The sequence below is a fragment of the Atractosteus spatula genome, chromosome 4 (assembly GCF_055471065.1).
Source record: "Atractosteus spatula isolate fAtrSpa1 chromosome 4, fAtrSpa1.hap1, whole genome shotgun sequence".
Classification (NCBI taxonomy): domain Eukaryota; kingdom Metazoa; phylum Chordata; class Actinopteri; order Semionotiformes; family Lepisosteidae; genus Atractosteus; species Atractosteus spatula.
Window position 1 is genome coordinate 20,230,814 of NC_142709.1, and position 25,047 is coordinate 20,255,860.

Below are 25,047 nucleotides of genomic sequence, written 5' to 3' on the forward strand. Positions count from 1 at the left end.
AGGTTAAATAACATACATCTTAGAAAACAAACACATCAATGTGAGCCAGTGATAGGGGGCAGAGTTCAGTAATTATAATTTAATTGCTTAAAGTTATATAGCGCTTTTCTGAACACTCCACTCAAAGAGCTGTACAGGTAATGGTGACTCCCTTCAACCTAAATGATGCAATGGCAGTCATAGTGCACCAGAATGCTCACCACACATCAGCTATTAGTGGGGAGTAGAACAGAGTAATGAAGCGAATTCATAAAGGGAAACGCCCTTGGATTTTTAATGACCACAGAGAGTCAGCACCTCAGTTTCACATTTCATCCAAAGGACGACGCCTTTTTACAGTATAGTGTCCCCGTCGCTATACTGGGGCATTAGGACCCACACAGACCACAGGGTGAGCGCCCCCTGCTGGCTCCACTAACACCTCTTCCGGCAGCAACCTTAGTTTTTCCCAGGAGGTCTCCCATCCAGGTACTGACCAGACTCACACATGCTTAGCTTCAGTGGGTTGCCCTTTGTGAGTTGCAGGGTGATATGGTAATCTGACAGTTTGTGAGAAGAAACGGTCTCTGAACCTGGACGTACATGCCTTTATGCTTCTATAACGCTTACCAGAGAAAAGGGGGGAGAAAAATTAGAAACCAGGATGACTGGTTCAAAGATCTCTCCAAGCCTCAAAGTTTCTCATTTCACCTCTAACGGCCATGATCATACTTTTCTCTCCGTCTGCGTTCTCAAAGAGGGGTTTCGAACTCCTATTGCAGAAAGACATCCCAAACCAAAGTTGTCCTGAAACAAGGATCACACCTCCCCCTTCTCTCAATGACAAACTCGTTTCCTTCTAATCCTCTCTATTCATTTGCAGATCTTGACTTCACACCACCTGAGTGTCCACTCTGCTTCTTTCCTGCCCCACCTCCTCTCCACTCCTGGCTTTTGTTCTCCCATGCCTTACAGCTGCTGATTTTTCACCCTTTCTCACACCCAAAGAAGGCTCCAAAGCCAAAATGTTGTTTCTTTTCTTCTCTTTTCATCACGGAATAAACCTTTACTTGTTCCTTTACAGCCTACGCATGCTGACACAGCTACCTTCTTGTATATTTTAATTCACTTCCATGAACCAAAACAGCATGCTGACCTCTGTCTTCTAGATCGCCCTGGTGATTTTAATAGGTGTATATTTTAAGAATCTCCAAGAGCTCTTGAATGAACCACTGCAAGCTGTATAGATGTGTTGAAGCACAGCTCTTTCTGCATTCTTTTAGAATCACTGACTTGAGATAAGCAAATCTGCATATTTCCCCATTTATTTTTCTTATAGTCAAAAACACTTTTCTGACTTACAGTATATCCCCTTGTGTTGACTAAAATTAAAATGCTTTTTATCTTAGAATATCAACATCCACCAATAATAAATACTATGCTACACTTTTTATTGATTGTAAAACTAACAGTCCACCCCCTTTTCTTAAAACCACTTTGCAATTGCTAATGCAATTAGAGATGAAGGCAACATACAGTACATGTCTGCCAAAACATGCATTATCAAGCAATCCTCCCACTCCCCCCACCACACACAATGCAAGTCCACAGCACAAACAGCAGCACTGTTCCAATCAACAGAAGACAGACACTGCTCTCTCTGATACTACTGCAAAACTCCCAAGATAGGTAGATACTCTATTGATCCCGTGAGGGAAATTGCAGTGCAACAGCAGCTTAACACAGACAACACAGCAACAGTGTAACGAATGATACAATAATAATACAATACATACAATACAATCAGTACAGTGAGAAGTGCACTAAGAAGAGTTACTCACAGTCCAGAACACAAAGAACAAACCAGAACAGAACAGTACACAAAAAAGTTGTACTGCACAATATATGAGCATTTAATCATTTAATCCAAGCATTTAATCTGTCATATTGATCACTGTATGTAGCAAACCATGGTTTTCCCATCCATTTTAACCCATTCTTATACTCTCATGGGAGCCACTGGCACAGTCATGTATTCACACCAAACATTTTTAAATGGGGTCATACTGTATTCAGTGGAGGATTTTGATGGATGGGAGACTCGGAAACTAAGGTATACACAATTTAATGGAAACACTAGGTAACAATTACAAAGAAAAAATTAATATAATTCATTATTTGACTGATAGGAAACACTGGTAACAAAACATGTACTGGGGTATACATTGTAGTCTCTAGTATTAAGATGTCACTGAAACACAGAGCTAAAAGGAAAGAGTTAAGAAACAAGTTTCATGATTCAATAAATCTAGTATCCTCCACCACATATCTTTAGAATGCAATTACAAAATACCATTCTAAAAAATCAATTAGACCACCTTCTAATCTCAGAATACTGTTAATTACTAATGACTGTTTTAACGATTAGTAGCAATCTTCTTTTAATTAACAAAAGTTAAGTGGAGGCTTCTTAAATGGTCTTTTAAGCAGAACTACTTATTAAAGAATAAATACTGCGTAGTGGAGAAAATAAATGAGAATACTTGCCTTCTGTTCCAATTCTGAAACTCTCTGTTCATATTCTTCTGTTCTGGCTTTATCAACACACACATCTGCCAATATAGGTGAAATTTTAGTTATCAAAGCAATGTAAGATGTGCATGCAGAATGTCGCTTCATACTTATTGGTTCTAATAAAAAATCAGATCTTAAAAAATAGTGTAAACAATGAGACATACCTATAAGGTGACTGAAGTCCACATCTAGGCGCTTCCGGTATGTAAAATCAGGATCTGTACCACTGCGATGTAACACTATCTGAGAGATGCACTCTTCTATTATCTTGAAGTACTGAGGCCTGTAAGCAAATAAAATAATTCAATTGTTAATGACTAAAATTGTTTATATTTTAGACTGAGAGACTAAACCTTACAGTAGTTAAACACTGGAAGTAAGTACAAAAATGCCTCATACAATAATCATTGTAACACCTTAGGAACAAATTTAAATCCATGAACAAGTATTTTAATAAACATTGAAGATATGTACGTTTAACATCACAGGACATTAATAACTGAGCAAAAGTCACTGGAGAGCAATAGGTCATTTTTTCTCAACAATGTTTTTAATAACTACTCTTCTATTTAAATGAATTATTCTACAGGGTAGGATTTCCACTCTTAATTGTCCGGCATTCAAAACTATATTCACAACCAAATGTTTCAGCTGGAAAAAACTTGATTAGAGATAAAAAAAAGTTAAGGAGACAAACCACAGCTTATACTGGTTATACAACACAATTTATGATGCTCAGACAAAATCAATAAAGAACACCAGCCACTTTATCTTTGCTGCAGGTTAATGGAGCTTCATGACACACCTGTTTTTCCATGGCATTCACCTTAATACTACTGACTGAAGGAAGGTGGCATAGTGCTTTAAGTAAAGGAAGCCTACACTCAATAAATACAAAATTGTACAATAAATTAGGAATACCACAAAAATTCTGTTTTGTATATACTTGAAGCAAACATAAGGTAAAAGTACATTTTTTGTAGTTTCAGTGCTTAATTAAGCTTCAAAATGTCTTTGATTTCTCTCAAATATATTAAGCAGTAAAAAGGTCCTCAAGCCTAATAATGTGCTGAAAAAAAAGATAGAGAAATAAAGAAAAACAATTGTATGTCTTGTCCAGCTATTTAATAGCATATGGTAATATTAATTTGCTAAGAAAATGAAGTGCTATAATTGGCAGCATTTAGTACTCTAAAACTTCCAAGCTGGCAGAATTAAAAAAAAATTACCTAATTGCTGCCAAGTTATTGTGAGTCAATATGACATTTTTTTTTAATTGTAATTACAGTACTTGCAAAGTATACTACTGACTAAATGAATGTTTTAACAAGTTAGCTTTAAGTTTCTGCTGAAATTAAATCTGTTACAGCAGTGTAAATGTAAACTATATATGTATTATTTGGATGGATCATTATTTGGATCATCAAAATGCATAGGTTCTAATATTAGTTGCATTTAAATGCTTTTTAGAATATATATGCAGTGGTTCAAGTAGGTAGCTGCGTCAGCATGCGTAGGCTGCAAAGGAACAAGTAAAGATTTATTCCATGCTGAAAAGGGAAGAAAATAAACATTTTGGCTGTGGAGACTTCTTCGAGTGTAAAGGAACCTTTACTTGTCCCTACATATGCTGTGTACAATGGATACAAAAATATTGTATATCTTATATGTGTATATGATATGCACTGTATCCACACACTTTTAAAGTAAAACATTTTGTAATTTCCATGTCTTCACAGAGGGTTAGGATCTTAACATTTGAAGTCAAGTGGTTATCTGTGCATGTTATTTCATTTAATAAAAAACTTAGAAACCAAAACTGCAAGTTCCTCGCATACCTTCAACAGTAAGAGTCAGATTTGATCAAATCTGTGTCTTAGTTCCACCCTGTTTCTTTACATTGGATGGATGAATTGATACTGTAGATGGGGTCCTGAGATGTGTCTTGGGGGTAGTTCCCATGATCTAACAGCGTAGTCATTATTAAAAGTCTTAGTCACTCATTTTTAATTAGTGGTTCAATATGTACAATGGAGGGGATTAAACTAGAACATTGGTAAGCAATTAAGTTTCTGATTGAAGAAGGGGAAAAACAAAGAGATCTATTAAATACTGGAAATTGTTAATTGGTATTCTTCATGTTCCTGTCATCACAAACACACAAGTAATTTTAACTATAAATACTTTAAGTGGGACAAGTAATCCTTTAAAGATACCGTAATCCGCATTTTTGCAAACCAGCCAAACTTTTCTCTCTTGAAAGTTGTAAAAAGATATGCACTGTGGCTTTGACCAATCAATGAATGAAAGCTTCCACCGTTGCCTATAAAAATATTATTAAAGAAGATGCACACATTTTCTGAAAAAAAAAAACTTGCAACTCCAAAGTTGTTCACACAACCTCAAAATAAATCCAATTTGAAACTAGGCAGGGAAATTGCACATTTTCAAGGTTTGTTTTGGGGGTGAAAATATCAGTTCATCACTGTATTCCTAAATGAAAACAGCCTATTCAGCAGGAAATGGGGCATCTCAATCTTCCAAAACCAAATTATGGACAATGCTAAAAAATGAAGGTTACAGCAAAAAATGTTTGTGACAAAGCTGTTTAAAAAATCTTCTCAAAAAGAAAAATATTACTGCAGAAATATAGAAGTTTAAATATTTACAGAATGCAGAAAAAAACAAAATTGGCAAAAAGTGCACTTGATCTTTACAACAGCACATGCCCACAAGGTTCCGGCTACCACCAAGGAGTTTGATTTTGAAGCAAATCATCCACCATGCAGCCTTAATCTGTCCCCAGTGACTATTTCCTCTTCACAAGTTTGGAAAAGAGATTGCATAGAACATTTTTAAATGAAAAACTTAGTGTCTGGGTCTAGGAGATTTGAGGAACGTGATGGTGATTTCTATCACAAAGCACTAATATCACTCAAATCTACAAAAAAACTTGTATTGATTCAGTCTTCAATTAAAGTGGTGTGAGCAACAATTAGGGAAGTCATCATAATAGTGTATGCTTAAAATATACAAGACTGGTAAAGTTCATGTTCAAATTGGAGATTGACAATTTCAGAAAAGCACAATATGAAGAAATAAGACAAAGATTAATAAAATAAATGTGCTGGGCATGAAATGAATAAAAACTGATGGCAACAGTTTAAAGATATTTTGAAGCACAGAACAATTTTATCCTACAAATAAATCAATGTAAGGAACGCAATGGCTAAAATGGTTAAACATAAGAAGAGTAAAAGGAGAAAGAAAGCACTTAAAGTATGCAAAAACAACAAGATCTAGTAAAGGAAAAGGAATACTGATCTGTAATCAGGTGCTAAAATAAATATACAAATGGAAGCCACCTTTCTTCCATTTGTATATTTATTTTAACCCAATTTACAGATCAGTATTCCTTCAACAACAGAAGAAAAGCAAAGGATTAAGTAAAAATATATATTTTTTAAATTAAGATGATGGCAGGATATGGCTGATGTATTTGAGTATTTCATTTAGTTGACAGGCACAGATGATAACTGTAATATCACTATTAAGTACCCATCAATACAAAGGGCAACAAAACTGAACCAAGTAACTCTAAGTAATACATCTAAACTATGGGTTAATCTCTACACCAATAAAAGATTCTAGGGGATAGTCACCAAGGATATAGAGAAGGACCATGGATATCTCTATGACTAAGTTTCTATTACTCTTTCAATACGAAATAGGTTGAATGGTTCAATGGTTACTAACAGAGCATACAGAATGATATGGTACAGTATATGATATAAATCAAAAGACATTCAATAAGGTTTCTCATAAAAGACACTTAAATTGCACACAGCAGACATTCAAGGTAATGCACGTACTTTAAGAATTGGTTAATGGACAGAAAACAGGGTAAATAGGTAAAAGGGTAAAACAAAGGGTAAATAATCAAATCAGTGATGTAATTAGCGGAATATCCATGGATCTGTATAGGGACCACTGTTGCTTTTAATTTATATCAATGTTTTTGATTCTGCTATAATTATAGCAAACAATCCAAGGTCAAACACTGTAGAAGATGTTTATTTAACAAATTGGGGGTGATTCTCTAGTTGTACATTGATTGTGAGTATGGTGTTAAACAATAAAAAAATTGTTCAGAAATAAATTGGGTAATGTGTTTAGTGGAGTACCACAGGCACCTGTATTCGAACCACTGCTCTTTTCTAAACTAGTCAAGATTATAGATGACACCATGCTAGAAAAATGAGCAAACACTATAGAAGCTGTATAAAACCAAATTTAGGACTGGGCAAATGCCTGTCAAATGTCATTTTTGTATGTTTATGACCTTCATGCGCAAGATGTTTCATACAGGTAGCACCAACTATAAATATAAAATGTAATACATGAAGCTTGAAGAAGCTACATATGAAGCACACTTAATTGTGTACGTAGACACTATTTACATTTTCCATAAATTGCAGAAAAGCAATAAATGACACAAACAATGTTAAGGTAAACGTTAAATGTACCAAATTAAAATCAAGAGATGTTACATGAAAATTACATAGTAAAACTACCCTATATGTACCTGTATAGTAATAATACACTAATAATAAGTCGTTCAGAATACTCCATACATTTTTAGTCACCAACATGCAAGAAATATATGGCTGCTTTGGAATCAGTCCAGATACATTTCCAGGCTAAATAGATTTCTGTAGTTCAGGTGGGTAGCTGCGTCAGTTATTCCATGCTGAAAAAAGAAGGTACACCCGAAGAAGGCTCCACAGCCAAAACGTTGTTTTCTTTCTTCTTTTTTCAGTATGGAATAAACCTATTACTTGTTCCTAAATAGATTTCTTACCCTGAAAGGCCAAAAGAACTAAATCTTTGTGGTTTTGAACATAGACGATTAAGATATAACCTAGTTCAGGTATAAAAAGTCCCTAAATGCAATAAAGTCAATTTAGAGTCAATTCTAAAATGGAAGACGAACTAGATGACAAACTATAAGGCTGTAACCAAGCTGACAAGCCATGTTATTGAGGCTGAAACCCTGCATTCATCCAAAAATTAGTTGCTGGAAAAAAACAAAACAGACTAAACTATTCTAATGGCCTGGTAATGAGGAAGTGAAATTTGGGAAGCATTACCAAACAGTAAAATTTGATCACAACTGTTCACTCTCATGTTAAGGTAATTACTTACTGAATAAACCTGCAAATAAATAGATATACAAACATATTTCTATATTGCTTAACTGTATACATGCAGTATTTGTATCAGTCCCAACATGACATTCACACCAAACAAACAAAAAATGCAAAGCTATCTATCCTTAGCAAATACTCATAATCACTATAATTTCCATTAATGTAATGCTAGAGTAATATAAGGCACACCAGAGTACATTCAATTATTACATACTGAAACATTTCAAGTGCTAATTTTGAATAGTACAGATTACATACTCATTCTTTACATAAAATCATCCTTTGATTAGCTTTAGTTTCAGTTCATATACCAGCTGTTGAAACCAAATATGAAAGAACCTTAACAACACTCCAATATTAGTTTCAAATTGTAGGAATGCAGATCTTAAGCTAATATAAAGGAAAAATTATCTTTATTGCTAATATTTTAATAGCATAAATTAAGCAGTTAATTTATAAGGTAGCACTGTTACATGCATTTAAATTATGTTACACATCTTTTTGAATAAAACATTTTTCGACAGCCTTTTTCTATTGTTTCTACACTCACTTTGAGAATGTTTATTTAAATAACGTGATAATTAAACGTGGACTTTGTGTCAGATTTAATTTTGTACTGTAGCAAATGAAGCCTTTTCAAAGCTTTATTCTAACCATTGGGTACAGTGCAAAGCACTTGGATAACATTGGGTATGGGCTTATAAGTAGCAATTAAAAAAACATATGCACAATAACCTTTTCTCATAATTTAAATAAATGTGTAATGGGTTGGGATTGTTTTTTTGGGGTTGTGCTCTTTAGATCTTAGAACATAGAACAGAATTAATAATGGATTCTTTTACCATACTATTCTTTCTGTTACATAAACAATTGTAAATAAAGGCTGTGACTGACTTATAGCTCCAAATTAAAACCTATGATACGTGTCCATGCTGTTTTGGAATGTACTCCTAAGGCCAGAATACATTTCTTTTTTTTCCATGAAGACAAAAAATGACAGTTTGGAAATGTGCAAGGCACTCATGCTTCTCCATAGCTATTTCATGTAGCAAAGTTCAGAAATTTTATCAGCTTTACCAAAATCAAGATTCATACACAAAGTATACACAGAATTATCTTGTGCCCAATATAGGGTATCCTTACCTGATAAAATAATCATTCCTGATGAGCATCAGATGTTGCAGAATGGACAGAAAATAGCCTTCTGCGCTAGTATCCTTGACTAAATTCATCACCATGTTGAAGACGTCAGTGACATCAGTACACAATGTTAAAGAAAAAAAGAGCACTGGAATAATAATTGCAGTACAAAATTTGCAATTGTGTTAGAGCAATTTTGTTTTGAACATCTTGAGTGGGTTTTATATATGATGGAACTTGATTTGTAATACAGTTCTACATATTAGTGAAGAATAATTAAAGTTAAAGTAAGCAAAAAAATGTGCTTCAGAAGGGTAAGCTATTAATTTAATAATTATAATAATTGCTTACACTTATACAGCGCTTTTCTGGACACTCCACTCAAAGCGCTTTACAGGTAATAGTGACTCCCCTCCACCACCACCAATGTGCACCATCCACCTGGATGATGCGACGGCAGCCATAGTGCGCCAGAACACTCTCCACACATCAGCTATTAGTGGAGAACAGAGTAATTCACAGACTTGAATTATTAGGAGGCCATGACTGGTAAGGGCGCCAGGGTTACACCCCTACTCTTTTCGAGATGCGCCCTGGGATTCTGAATGACAGGAGAGTCAGGACCTCGGTTTTATGTCTCATCGGAAGAATGGCGCTTTTTAAAGTATAGTGTCCTCGTCACTATACTGGGGCATTAGGACCCACACAGATCACAGGGTGATCCCCCTGCTGGCCCCACTAACACCTCGTCCAGCAGCAACCTTAGTGTTTCCCAAGAAGGTCTCCCATCCAGGTACTGACAAGGCTCACACCTGCTTAGCTTCAGTGGTTTGCCAGTTGTGAGGTGCAGAGTGATACGGCTGCTGGCTGGTTTAAATGTGTTTAAACTCTGACCAATACGAGAGAACAAATTAAAGAAACATTAGAATCAAACCTTTGCATTAGACATTTGAAAGAATATTATCATCCTTATAAAATGTAAGGTTATTAGAATGTTAAAACATGGACCCACCCACTATTCCAACTCACTGCATCATAGTGATGTTTTATTGGTTAAATGTGAGACGTGTCTGACCTAAAAAAAACTGTTCTCTTGTCAGAATGTACTATCAGCAGACTGGTCAAAGAGAATATGTGGGCCTAACTAAATTTAAAGGAAAGATTATGAAAGAAATTAGTCTATCATTGAGAGCTAAGGGAAGGTGTAAATCTAGTTCTGGCTTCTAATGTCATCTTGGAGGACAAAAGGAACTTTTAGAACCACGTTTAATCAATTTCTCGGCTGTTTTACAACACATAAGAATTAAATGGGTGCAAGAAAAAGGATATTCCAATTCTGCTTTAATGTCTTCCAGACGGTGTGAAAACTCAATAATATCTTCTTCTTTATGTTCTTCAAATACTTTAAGTTGGATGTCCAGTGCATCATTTTTAATAACATTCAGATGCTGCACATGTAAAATAAGGAAAGGAAGGAGCATAAACAGTCTGTAATTTAAAAGTACCTTATGAATGCAACAATTCAACACTGGAGTTCAGATTGGAATTTTCTACTGTTTATAAACTGTAAAAGTGTTTAACAAAACATTTATTGAACAAGAAGTGCTATTCTGTCCTTGTTTCAAATATTGACTCATACATATATGCTCCAAAAAGATGGATAATTCTGAAAGACACGTGTAGACTCGCAAAACTCACCATTTAGATTACAACTGTTAAAACAGGAAGCATTTAGACACTTTTACTCAAGTGGACAACTAATTTAAATATTAATATAGAGAAAGTCTACAGGGTACTTACCGGCAATATCTCTTTCAGCCCACATCGCATAAATTCATTTCTGATGTGAAGCCTGAAGTCCAAATCATCAGGAGATGTAACAAGAGCATTGATGAGCTGCATGCAAGCAACCTACAGCAGATAACATTCAGAAAATTAAACATTTTCAGCTTCCCCAAATATTTCATATCTCAATCTTCAATGACAGAAGGTTCCACTCTAGCACACTAAACCCCATGGTTTTTTTTCAAATTCTTTGAATGTGCAGAAAAGGTTAGCCATCACATTTTAAAAAATACCCTTCAAAGTAGTCAAGCAGCATGAATAATCAAGTCAAATTTTGCTTTTACTAGACTCACTGTTACTCCTTCCTATACAAGAAAGAAAAGTAGAATGTGTGATTGCTAGGAGTACTACCTGCTTATGAAGTCAGGCAGAACTTTAAATCTATCTGGATAATAAGTGAAATACCCTTTCAACCTATCCTTTGGTTAGGTTTACAAGTAATGTAGTGATTGAGAATTGTCCAGTTCAATATTCATTCTCAACTCAACTATTTATAATAACAGCGAGGAAAACAATTTTTATTTATATAGAAAATTGTCTCCTTCAGATAAGTTCCCAAAAGGAAAAAGATTAAACACAATCAAAGAATGAATGTAATACTTGATAATGCATACTTTAATTGATGAGAGGTAATGCTTAGAGGCATGTATTTTTATGCTTGATCTTCTATCCACAAAATTACATGTTTTTCCATTCCTCAATAACATTCCTCTCTGTTTAGTTATAATAGTTGTGTAGGTTTCACAGTTCATTCTTTGTCTTTCACAGTGGTATTCAGCCAATCTAATTTCACATGCAATATTTGGTAATGAATCACCATATCTAGATCATATTTATTTAATATATTGATGTATTTGTAATTTATCTGTACATACAATAACTTGAATTATAGGGAGAAAACAATACTTCAAGTTTCCAATACTTGTTTTCACTAAACATACAATCAAGTTCACGTTTAATGTCATTATACTCATATACAGGTATATGTTATAAAGAAATGCTATTTAGCTAACAAAAAAACAGCAATACAGTTGTATAATAAAAGACAGAGACAACAGGCAGTATGCAAAACAACAACAGGTAACAGGTAATGTGCAAAACAACATCGGATGTGCAAAAACATACATCAACAGAATGAAATAAAGGACAGAAAATTATTGGGAGTAAGCTTTGTGACATGTGAGGTAGAGGTAGATTTCAATGTGTGTTTGAGTTTTTGGTAAGAAAGAAGGCACTGTGAGGTTCAGATATAGGTGAGAGAGGCTGGGAGTTTAATAGTTTAATAGTGCAGGGGTAAAAACTGTCTCTGAGTCTGGTAGTTTGGGCCCGAATGCTCCGGTACCGTTTTCCAGATGGTAGTAACTCAATGACCACCTAGATATTAAAGTCTGTGAAAACATTACCTTCCAAAACAGAATAGCTTTTTGGACTAAATTACTAAATACTTGTTTCTCCCTAAAGAACAGAAAAGGCCATATTCCATGACATGTTTATGAAGTGAAACTTTTTGGCAATGCAACACATCTAAGAGTAATGACGTGTTCATGTTCTTCCAGTCTGTAGGTCTGAGCTGCACAAATACTAATGGAAGAACTGTTTATTACAGCAAAACTCCTGTAAATTAGGAAAGTAGCTTCTTTTTAAATTTTAATTCTCATTAATGGCATTTCAAATTGCTTGCATGAAACATCACAAACATATACAAGGTTCTTCCCTATTCACCTTTTCAAGGTTTTTCCTAAGGTAAATTTGTACTGTTATTGCTAGTGTTCTATGCATAGATGATACAATGTGCTACTAAAGTAAAATCCATTATTGAGAATGTTTCCTTAGGGTCAATTTACTTTTACATTTTATGATATCTTTAATAAATATGCGCTCAATTTAAAATTTAAAAGCTACAGGAATTTTAAAAAATAACTTTCTGTAGCTACTGTATTGTAAAATTCTAATGTTATGTTCAGTGTGCATGAGAGAATTACATATCTACAAACATGCAAAGAAATCCATCTGCTACTGGGCTTTGGGGCAAACTAACTACATTATGTTAATATGAGCTTTTGTTGTTACGCTAAAGTGTTTTAAGACCAGAAAATCAACTTTTACTGATTTATTTTTTTATTACAATATTATGGGCTTGGTTGTATGTCCTGTGCAGATTTGTTATTCCTAACACTACAGTTGAAATTCTGGCTATTGTAAATGTTACTAACAAAAATGCTTTTGACATTGTCTTTCATTGACTTTCTCTTCCTTGAAATGATTATCATTAAATGTTCAACTTCACTGCCCTAGGTTCTTTAGTTAACCTTTTGTCTTTTACAGTTATACAGTAATCACAGTTTTAAGCAACAAATTAACAAGAGGTTACCAACTTCATAATACACTACCCACGTCTGACAATTTTCCATTTAGTAACTATCCAATTAATTACAATTGGTTTAAAAATATATAAGTGATGTAATGTAAGTAATAAGTGATGTAAAAATATAATAAGCTTGTTTTTAGATGATAAAGAACAATTGTTATGAACAGAAATTCAAGTTGTTAAAGACTCTTATTGTTGGATGAGTATGTTAAACTACAATCATTAGTTAAAATCTGTGCACGCTGTAAATACCACAACAGGTACAACAGTTGTGTTAGAAAATAGATTAAATGAGAATGCCTACAACACTTAAATACTGAAAATTATTATTGAGTTTTAACTACCTGTATAATGAAGGAATAGTGGAATACTTAAATAAAGCCTGCATTAGCAACAAGGAAACATTCGGAAATGTAATCCATAACATGTTACACACATCACGTTTTAAACATTAACCATAGCAAAGGATATTTAAAGACAATAAATAGCTTTGTTGTGTCTTTGCTCTCAGTTTTATGTAGGACGCTTGAAAACTGATCTCAAATACATGTAGTCAAGCACTCTCAAATCATATGTCAGCATTTCTACGTTACTGTAAGTAAATATTTTTTTCCAATGCTTTATATGTCTTATGATTAGGGCACTACCAAATTCATAGTTATGAAAAATGTGACACAAACCAAGAAACCTGATCTTCTGTCTATAATGAAATCCAGTAAATGTATTTATTACAAGTTGTCATTATTGGTTTCAATTTAAAAAAAAAGTTCAAATACCCCCTCCCCCCCCTTGCTTTAATAAATATTCCTTTTTTGGCACTTGGGTCATAGGGCAGTAGTCTTACTGGATGGAGGAAGGCAGAATCAAGAAAATATCTCTCCCCACAAATCACACCCCATCTGCTCATGTAGCAAACATAAGTGAAAGTAATTTAAATATTTAAAATTAAAAGTTTCTGAAATGGTATTAATTACTGTATTATTAATTGATGTGAAATAATACATGGACCAAAATCTATACATGCTTTTAGGTACTATATAACATCAGTCCAGTTTTTAAAAAACATTGTCAAAAAATACAACAGCTTTGGAAGCTGGTGGAAAATGGAATTTGGTACTGACAGGGGATTCTGACGAATTTTGAACAGTCAGAAATAAACATTGTGTATGTTGACTGCAGAGGCGGAATTCAGACTGACTAAAGAAAGCATTGACTTACAGTATTAGTTAATATAGCCGTAAATATTGAAACAGTGGTCACAGTTTTCACAAGAACGTAGAGATGCCTTGCTTCTGTTAATTTCAGAGCTTTAATTTCCCCCCATTTTGAAATATTGTTCATGGTTTGTGATATTATTTAATTTAAGTGTTAAATGTTATATACCGTATGATTCAAACATTTGAGAGATTATGACGTATAATAATTACCTGAATTTTATAATCTCTTACTTATGATTCTGTATCAATTTTCAACTTTTCAACAAAAAATCTGCACATCAATTATAAAATGTTGTGCATTGAACCTATGCAAAGCTAAAGATTAAGAAAATGTTATATTACTATAAGCACAATATCAGATTTATTCAGAAACTTGAGGACCTACCCCAAGGGTAACACTTCAGCCAGAAGAAAGTGCTTCAAGTGTTTGTCAAGATAAGATGGCTGTATAAATTAATAACGCAATGCTTAGAAGGGATCAGGTTTATTCATCAGAAATTCAAAAGAAATAAAAAAATATCAATAAAACATAAAAGAAGCCTCCAACCATGGAACGTTGCTTAATGTCTCCAACTCCCTTGTCTATTAGAAATTTACTTGCATTATTCTACAAGCATTTGGCAGATAAAATTGGGAGTCAGTGCAGCTTTTAAGCAGTCATTAACAACACTTGGATTCATGCTACAATGTCATAAATAAAAGATGCTTTTTGACAAAGGTCTTGTCACATTGGACCATCACTTTGCGCTGTATACAGAGTCAGCCTCAACAGTTTTCCACATTATCTTCTCTTACAGTATGCTACTATGTTGGATTGCAGCTATACATGTTTTTTTTTTAAAGTCCAGTAAACCTATTCTTTAGGTGTGATTTTTTTTTTTTTAAGAGGTAACTTTCTTTGGTGGGTAAAACACAAGTGAATCTTCTTCGGTTGTACAGGAGCTTTAAATTACATTTATAACTAATAGTGTACAGATGCATCTCTGCCAAGGAAAATGTCACCTACACTTTGTCAATGACATAATAAATACCAAAGTAAATACCAAAGAATAAATCCAGATCATTTACTGTACACTCAAAGTGGATCCTTATTTGATTCTTGTCTGGATCTTGCACATCCACTGAATTTATGTGATTCACAAAAAATACAGTAGTGACCAAAAGATACATAGGCATGGGTTAGTACAGACTGGAGATGATCTTCAGTAAGCTCATAAATACTATATGAATAGGCTTAGGCAGGATTTTTTTTTGCTTTAGAAGATGTTTAGAACTTTTATTTTCAAGTGCAAACTTGTCAAGCACCAATGTCTGCTGTGACATACATAAGGCAAACATTCTGATCGAGAAGGAAGCTGTCCATCACACTGCTAGAAGCAAGAACCTGATTTTCCTTGTAGGTCTCCCATTCCAGTACTGACCAGACACAGCCTAACATAGCTTGTTAACACTGATACCATAATACTCTTAACTAGCCGGTCTTCAGCTCTGATCTGATGCAGAATTTTTAACACTTAAAGTTAAACAAAGTATACATGGTTTTTTTATATAAACAAATTTGTTGCTGTTGTACAAAACTTAGTTTCCTGACAAGTAATAAAATCTAGTATTTTACAGAGCAAAGGTGGTAAAGCATATCATTTACATTTTTTTGCAATAAGTGTTCCTCATTTCTGTAAACTAACTTCTAAGACTATAATCATTAGTTTGTGTCCAGATAGCCATACAAATGTTTGAATATGACTCCATTTGACATCTGCAAATTGTTCAAAGGGCTACGGGAACATGATCTTTTGTGTGTTAAAGTTCAGTCTATTTTTGAGTGCAATCCTTCTCTCAGCTGGCTTACCCAGGTTAAATGCAAACCAGAAAGTGTCATGTCCAGCTGTAGGAATAGCTTAGATCCCTTTATGAAAATGCTTTATTGGAAAATCTTATACAATTTAACTAACGGTTACAAAAAAAACAATTTGATTATATTTTAAAGAAATTAGCAATCACAGTAAAGCTATTGAGGATATTTAGATTTTAAAATAAAACTAATAAATTACATCTAATATATTAAACCTTTAATCAGATTTTATAAACAATCATTTCCCAAGAAAGTCAGTTGAGAACAAATTACTGCAGCCATTTAAATGAAATACCACACTCATCAGTACAATAGCAACATCTAATCTAGCATTTGAACCCATAACCTTTCATTTGCAATTCCACAGTCCTAACCACAACTCTACACTGCAGCTTTCTGATTCGGTCTGCCTACATCCATCTTAAAATCAATTGATAAATTAAGATTTTAATTCTCTCAATCCAATATCTCCAATTTCCACTTCAAAGTCTTTGTCTCTCTACCACACAACAAATTGTCCACATAAGATTATGATCTGCCTTCAGGGAAAGTATAAAATCCAGCAGAAATGCTAAACTATTTCAGGTAAATTAATAATTAACAAACAAATCCCCAAAAGCTGTTGGTGTGTGATCTTACATAGAATCATTAAGCTTCTAGTTTTGACAGCACCTGAGGATCATTGTTGTGAACTACCAGTAGGAATAATCTAAGCACACTCCAGGAAAGCTTTCTTTTTTTTTTAATAAGACAAACACTAAGTTTCAAGTTCAAAAAAGTCTTGAGAACTTCACCACTGAACAATTCTCAATATCTGCAGAAATAAACACTTAAGTCATTTGTTAAAAAACATTTAACATAATATGAGTAGTTACCAATAAAATATATACTTGATCAGCAAAAAGGTAGAAACATAGTTCTACTAATAAAGTGTTAATCATTATAATTAGTATACATGCAAACAATCTAAGGGACTGATGCCTTGGTCAGACTTCAAATAATTTAGGCATCTAACAAATATTTTAATTTGTCCTGCTCAAAACGAAGTTTGCATTTTTCGTATATATATATCCTTCTAAATAATGTTCTTACTGACAAAATTATACACCAAAGCATACTCCAATAAAATGATTGGCTTGCTCTTTACCGCCTTATCATAATTTTTCAACTCACTGTACATGATGAAGTTACATTTACAATTTTCTTAGCAACCTCACAAAACATACCAACCTTCAAAACCATTCAACAATCAAGACCCCATAATGACAGACTAGTCAAACCTATAAAGGTCATGTTTGTTTAAAAATTGACTTTAAGTGATCGCATGCCATGTAACTTGACAAAAGTAAAAAATTGTTTTGGAGAGACAGATGAGATTAAAGTATAGGTCAGTGTCTGTTATCTGATATTTAAACCAATTATTTTTTTCAGAAGATAAAAAATATCGCTATTGTTGGTTTGATTATCTTTGAGGCATTGATATAATGATGACACTTTTCAACTTTGTTGAAAGGATATCAGTCTTTTATACTAAACATACTTATGCACTGTAGGATTCCACTAGAAATAAGGCAAAGATCAATTCTGACAGAACCAAAAACCAAAGTCTTCGGGTCCTTTAACCTACATCAGACCCCATTTGTTAGCAGTACTGTACTGTGCTCAAAAGAAGCTACTGAGCAGTCTCTTTACTAGAAGAAATTCACATATGGCAAGCTTAATACACTTTTAATTTTTTGTAAACTAGAAAAAAATAACGCAAATCGGGTACCTTCCTTATATCCTGTTAACTTTGTTAAACTTCAGCAAATAGGTGCAACATAGCCCTATTAAAAACACTACAACTCCAATGGCTTTGCATTACACGAGTGACATCTGTGGCCTTGCCCATACACGTTACAGTTCTTTTTAAGCAAAATGCAGTGTTTAAAGTGTTTTTAGGCAAAATGTTTAGGATTGGCTATTTGTTTTTGTTTTGTATTGTTTTCTTATGTTCTTAAGTAACTTAAAATACTTAGAAATTATCAGGTCGTTAATGCATGGGAGAAGAAGGTACTGTAGGATGTTTTCCAGATGCTACATTGCAATGCATGTATGCCTTGTTTTACCTTTAAAAACCTTTAAAAGATTTTGGAGTAGTCACATACAACATCAACAGCAGCCTAAGCACTTACTTGTAGTTGCACAGACCGATCACGTAGTCCTTCAACAATTGGATGGAACCTTGCAATGCTTCTCCGTTCCCCAGCAGTAGTTATAGCTTCAAGGACCTTTTCCAAACTAAGTGGAAAAACACATTTCATTACATATAAAGTCATACAATAAACAATGTATCATCTATTTGTCTTCTTATTGTTTTTTTAACTACAGGAACAAGCCATAAAAATATACACAAAGATAATGAATCTTGACTATAAAATTTGATACACAAAAAACATTTTAATTGAATTTTTATTTAGATATGAAACATTTTTATATGTCAAGGAAACTATGATATGATTAAAAGGATATTTTCAGGAGTTGTCTTCGGGTTTGAAGAAGAAATTTTGCCTATCTTTCTTCATTCAAGTTAAACAATCAGTTCATTCATCAAATTTCATTGTAATTAAATTGTATTGCCTAGGACATGGTTATACAGATGCAGCCATTCAGAATGGACATTAAAACCTGTATCCAGGGTAAGCTACCTGCACTGTACAACAGTGTGATTCAGTATGTCAAATTTAAATTTTTCTGTCCAAACAAGGTTGATAGGTGGCACTTGAGGTGCCTTTTGTTAGTGAAATGCTAGCTTCACCAAATCTGTTATACTACTTCATTAAATCCATTTGATATGAAATATTAATATGGATTCATGCAACTTAAGTGAAATGTTGGCACCTGAAAAAAAAATAACAGAAGTATAATGTTTAGTAGTAACAATTAATTTATGAATATAACTATATATTTACAGTACTGTATAACACAGGCAGAAGAAGGAGAAAATCAAAATTAAGGTACACAGTATTTCACCTTCTTCATAACATTTGTTTGCGTCAAATTCTATAACTTGGTCACTTGCTGTAGCTGTTTTGGAAAAGTTTTGACATACTCGTTTCAACTTATTTCCTATATTTCTTTGCAGTGTAATGTAGGCTACACTATATTCTTATATTTTTTAATTAAAATACAATATATGTTTTAATGTTTTTTTCAGCTGGCTTTTTTAACATTAGTAACAAAGTCTGGATAGTTAATAACTACGTCTGCAATTCAGCCAATGGGCCATTAGAATAACCTTTTCCTTTAGTTGATTTATTTGATAAAGACATCTCTAATGAGGTTCTGAGTGGGGAAGAGAGAGCATTTTCATATACCCATGGCATAATTTATCTTGCATATTGTCATATTGCAGTGTTACTTTAATTAGCATTAAGACAAAATATAAAATATTTTAATGCATATGTAAACCTAAAAAAAATCAACAAAATTTGAAACAAAATTCAAACTAATTATTGTTTTACATATCCAGCTAACTGAGTAATCTTACTTTATGAAACAGCCCCAGGATGTCACATTTACTACAGAAAGCTCTACACTATGCAGGTTCATCCATGCTAGTGCTACAGTTATGTTTAAAATTAATTTAACATTTAACCTATTCTGATATATAGAATGAAGAAAAATGTCAAAATAGTTTATATATGATATTTTACTATTAAAATATTAGCTCAGAGGAGCCAGGCATTGGCCAGGAATCAGACCTAGGTGTCCTGAGCGGCAGGGAAGAATTATACCACTGAACCACCACTGCGTCACTCTCATAGGAGGAGGACAGTCTTGAATCAGCTACATTGAAACTTACAGTACATAACCGCTAGTCATACATCACTAGATCACTACTGGCCTGTATGTAATTAAAAATGATAATTCTGTTAGTGTTATACAGTTCTCTGACACTGTACGAGTGAAACTCGTTAATGAAACCATTCATCACTACAGTACAGTATTAGCATATTGGTATTATCACAGTATTAGCAGGAAAGCATTAATCGGTGAATAAACATTTAAGTTTTATCATTAAAATAATTTCCATTACAGGCACACGCAGTTGCGGTACATTAAGGATCCACAGATTCACCTGGCAGTTTTACAGAGTACAGATCTTGATCAGATTATTTGAAAAAATAAAAATTGCATTACATTGTGCTGTTCATCCTACTGCTGCACTTGTTGCAGTATTCCGCCCTTCACCTGATGTGTTTTAAATGGCTGCATCTTTATACATAATAACTTCAATACATTGAAAAATATAAACTCTTTCATATACACTTTCATCTAATATGGAGAACTTCAACATATTCCTAGATTGTAAAAAAAAGCAGTGCACTTATTACAAAATATATGAACATATACTGACATGTTTTCTTCTCCCACAATACATATTGCAGACAGTAATTTGACCACATCTGTCATCATGCTTGGCTGTCGTGGGTCAATAGCTCTGGCCAGTAGGCATAGACTTTTCTGCTCTCCAAGGATTCGCTCCAGTCCATACTTAAAAAAAAAAACAGTTATATTTAATTTTAACAATAACATCCCATTTACTAATTAATGTAACACCAAGAGGATTAAGACTTTACAAGTATGACTAAAGCATGTCTCAAAGTACTTTTAATTCCATTAATGTTGGAGATAACAGGATTTTGATAATTATTCAAATAAGCCCATAAATTGTGCAACTGAAAATACCAAAAATAAGAGGCTCAAATATTAGGAAAAATATTAGCAGTTCAACAACTGAAGGTGTTCATTTGGGGGGCAGGTCGAGCCCTGTAGAACAGTAATCAGTAGATCAGTACTCTGTGCCATATTAGTACTTGACACTAACTGGTGCACATCCATCCTGTAGCAGTATTAGTGATTATGAATGAAAGGCTTAAAATGAATAATTACCACCACTTCTCCAATTCTCCTATTTTTTTCAAATATTTTAGTATTTAACCTTTGTATAATATTTTAAACTTTCTGTACATTATAACAACATTCAGTGCAAAGATAAAAAATAGTGAAATGTGAAATGACATGATCACCTTCCACCTGGCTCCTCTTTCACCACCCCATAATATGATTTCATCCCACTATTCTGCACAATCATCTCTCCATTTGTTAACCACTGAGTAAGAAATGATAGAATAGGAAGGAGGGTTGTGCCTCCCTCAGACAACAGCGAAAGCGAAGGACTTTAAATAGATGCCCATTCATGAAGAGCTGGTGCAAGAGATCGAGCAAAGATGTTGAGATCAGTGCCCAGAATGGCACTGTGTCAGGCTAATTAAAAACAATCACATCAGAAGTCATTATGTGGGTTTGGGCCAGGTGGATACTGCCCAGCTTTCAAACAGATATTTGTTTTGGATCAATTGGTGTGGGGGAAGTATACAGATTGGCAGTGTTTTTGACAACTGATGGAACTGTTATGAAACATAAATAGTGTTTTTTTTATTTCAAAACACGTGCATAATCACAGTGTATGCACTTTTTATACAACACCATTTATACAAAATTACTTTAAGAAAGACATATTAAAAAATAAGCATTGACCAGGCAACTCCTAGTGAGGTCATTGAACCATACAGACATACAGACAGGCAAGCAAGAACAGGAGGAAGCCAAGTACTTGGACAGATATCAGGATCCATCATCATCATTTTCATCAGAGGCTTGTGATATGGGACACTAAAACCATATACCGTCCAGGTAATCTGAATGCTGAAAAACTAGTGGACTCTATTCTTTATCATACTGTATAAGAGAGCTTAATTGGAAATTAATATTTCCTTTATTGTAGAATCTACAGGCTAAAAATCTCTTATTTTTAGTGATGCATTTTTACAATAAAAACATTGTTTTCCATTCATTTTATGAGCATCCATTTAAATTTTTAAATATATGTCAAGATGGAAAAAATAAATGAATGTTGGAAACAAAAAATATAGTACTCTGCTCAAATATGAAGGGTTATTTTTATTTTGCGAAAGACCAAAAAATAAAACCTTTCAGTCTGAAAAAAATGGGGATTTCTATCAGAAATTATTTCAGTAAATTAATTCTATTTTTAAATGTTTTTTCCCCCCCAAGCGTTTGCCTTACTACATCCTTGGTGCCCCTGAATTTTCATTCCCAGCACGATTTTTTACCTTTACTTCATACCTTGCTAGTCACAAACTGCAACTACACTTGAAATTGCATCTACAACATACTACAACATTAATGCCTCAATTAACAAGGCTGTTAATTGTTTTAACATCTAAAACACATGATTACTTCGAAGTTTCTTGATTCAATTGTTTAGAAGACAGTAACAGCTGGTTATGAACACCTGGCAGTTAGTCACTCTAGACTGAATGAGTACCATAACGCAGACAAAATCCATGAAAGGTCTCAGTCTCATCTGTTACAAATAAGTAAACAAAAGACAACACCTGTTGTTATCCTGTATCATGTATTACCTTGAAGTGATAATCACGAAGCATCTGCTGATTTTCAGTGTTTACTGTAAACATCCTCTGCACGTATGATTTTTTTTCAAAAATCCCAAATAATACAAGATAATTAAGTTGAAAATGTGTCCACTTCTAATGTAAGGAGTTACCACATCTAACCCATGAGGTTAAGCAAAAAAACTGAAATAAAATAATTGTAAGCTACAAATAAATGAAATACTTCAACATGCTTGTAAAAAGTACCCCATATTTGTGATTGATGTGCAAACCAAGCACTTCAAAGTAATTTAAGTAACTTAAATACTTCCTTAATATGCAGTACTGGTTTGATATCTAACACCACCGTAAATCTAACATGACTGAACCTCAGGATCCAAAGTATTACCTGAATCAATGACATAAAATATTCTAGGATGCTGGACCTACTGTGAATATTTAACAGGCTTGCAAAAGAGAATGTACAGGTATGACAGATTAATACTAGGAAACTGATGGCCAAGCATAATCGTTTCATAGTTTATCAGTTAAGCTCCCAGCAAAATACACTAAAATTAAGAATCATAATTTATGATAGGACTTTTTTCTCCTCATAGGGTATTTTATATGAGGGAAGGCCATCGCAATTATCTGCAAGATAAATATATATTCTGTATATTTTTAACTTAAAGGAAAGAAAATAGATCTCCAAATTAAAAATATTCTGTGCAGAATGCAGATTTTCCAGTATAATCAGCATTTATATGCTGAACTATAAAAATAACCAAGTAAACAGTTCATTTTGTTTTGGTTTACAACTTTATAGAAAGTGCAACTCAATTCACAAAACTTATCTCTAAAGCTTACACTAAGAATTTTTTTGAGTGATATCTTACAAAATGGCAGCATCATCACAGATTGTTAAAGATGTAATCCTCTCTAGGTATACATTTATATGAACACTTTCAATTTTAAACTTGACTTTAAAATATAGTTAATAGCTTGATTTGAGTTTTGAATAAATATATACTTAAATACTAAATTCTAATTAACAATGTCCTAAAAGCATGTAAAATTCCTCAAAAGTGCTCAGCCAGTCATTGTCAATTGCTGTCAAAAACACCTATTTAATTGGAAAAAATATCAATGAAATGTTTCCACCTAAAATAAACCATGAATAAAAATGTCTGAATTCAAAATTACTATTTCTACATACAATCTACTGCTAGGGAAATTATTTACATACTTTCACACTCTATGCCTAAACTAATTTGATCATGTGTGGACAAATCTTTGCACTATATGAATGACATTCTTCTGGACAGGTAAAATGACTAATTGTAATAGTGGTTACAGACATGAAGTTAACTATCTAGCCAAAAACTATCATTGTGCCTGGATGAGTGCAGCCATCTGAAATTCCATTTTCACACAGATCAATAAGCCAATGTGATCCTGCTTCTGTCTTAGGTCAATATGAACCCACCCAAGTGTACACAAGGCCTTAGTAGAAACATTAACAGCTCACTTGAAAAATTAAGTACCAACTAATCTAAGTCAAAATCAACAAGCTTCTCAAAATGCAAGTTAAGCAAAGAAAGATTTACATTTTTTTTTATAAGCTGTTGCTTTAGTCAAAGAACACTTGTTTCATTCATATAAGCTAAATTAACTGAGCCTCCTTTGTTATTTTTATTGCTTTGTTTATAGCATACTGTATAGCTTGTAATTTAGTTAAGCACAAATCCTTGAGCATACAATATTTAGATTCATTTGCAGCACTAAGCTAAAAACATAGAAAAGATTATTTCATTGTTTGACAACTGTCATGTGAATACTGTAGCACCAGATAACTTCATTCAGTTCGACATTCATTCAGCAGATTCTACTCAACATTTTTCAACAGTTTAAATTGTGAACAGAGTTTTCCACTCAACAGCCTTCACAATATAAATTGCACTACTGTACCTTATTGTTCATGAAGGCCTTCAAGCACTGTATGACTTTATGTTGACACTTCTTGTCAATCTTTTCTTGACTGAAAGAAAGAAGAAAAACAGAATCAGACATGATGAATGAAAACTACAGTATTTGAAATCTGATGTGGCATAGATAACAGAAGGTTATATTTTTGCAAAATAAAGTAGTATTTACTGTTTTTTGTGAAGTAGTCTCTCCAGAGTGTCCAAAAGTAATCCCAAGCCTTCATGTCCAAAGTTCTGCACCCAGCTGTAAAACAAAGCATAATATATTAACACCAACTTAAACAATTAGCAAGGCCACTTCAAGGCTTCTTATGACATTCCAAAGAAATAAATCATCTCAGCAACATTTAAAATTGGACATCAGTTCATAGGTGTAAGGGATCATCATGTTCTTTCTTCCTATGTCTGATCTGCAG

The 25,047-nt window shown here is 33.5% G+C and overlaps 1 protein-coding gene across 2 annotated transcripts in view; it reads right to left on the bottom strand.

The window, feature by feature from the left end:
- diaph3 (diaphanous related formin 3) overlaps positions 1 to 25,047 on the bottom strand; it is a 458,904-nt gene that overhangs the window by 255,696 nt on the left and 178,161 nt on the right. For both annotated transcript variants that reach the window (XM_088913166.1, XM_088913165.1), the window contains 9 exons: positions 24,801 to 24,875; positions 24,615 to 24,684; positions 20,585 to 20,721; positions 18,360 to 18,465; positions 10,704 to 10,814; positions 10,233 to 10,351; positions 8,907 to 9,023; positions 2,718 to 2,836; positions 2,527 to 2,591 (listed from right to left, as the gene is read on the bottom strand). In XM_088913166.1, the coding sequence (XP_088769292.1) occupies positions 2,527 to 2,591; positions 2,718 to 2,836; positions 8,907 to 9,023; positions 10,233 to 10,351; positions 10,704 to 10,814; positions 18,360 to 18,465; positions 20,585 to 20,721; positions 24,615 to 24,684; positions 24,801 to 24,875 (919 nt within the window). The remainder of the gene's footprint in view (positions 1 to 2,526; positions 2,592 to 2,717; positions 2,837 to 8,906; positions 9,024 to 10,232; positions 10,352 to 10,703; positions 10,815 to 18,359; positions 18,466 to 20,584; positions 20,722 to 24,614; positions 24,685 to 24,800; positions 24,876 to 25,047) is intronic.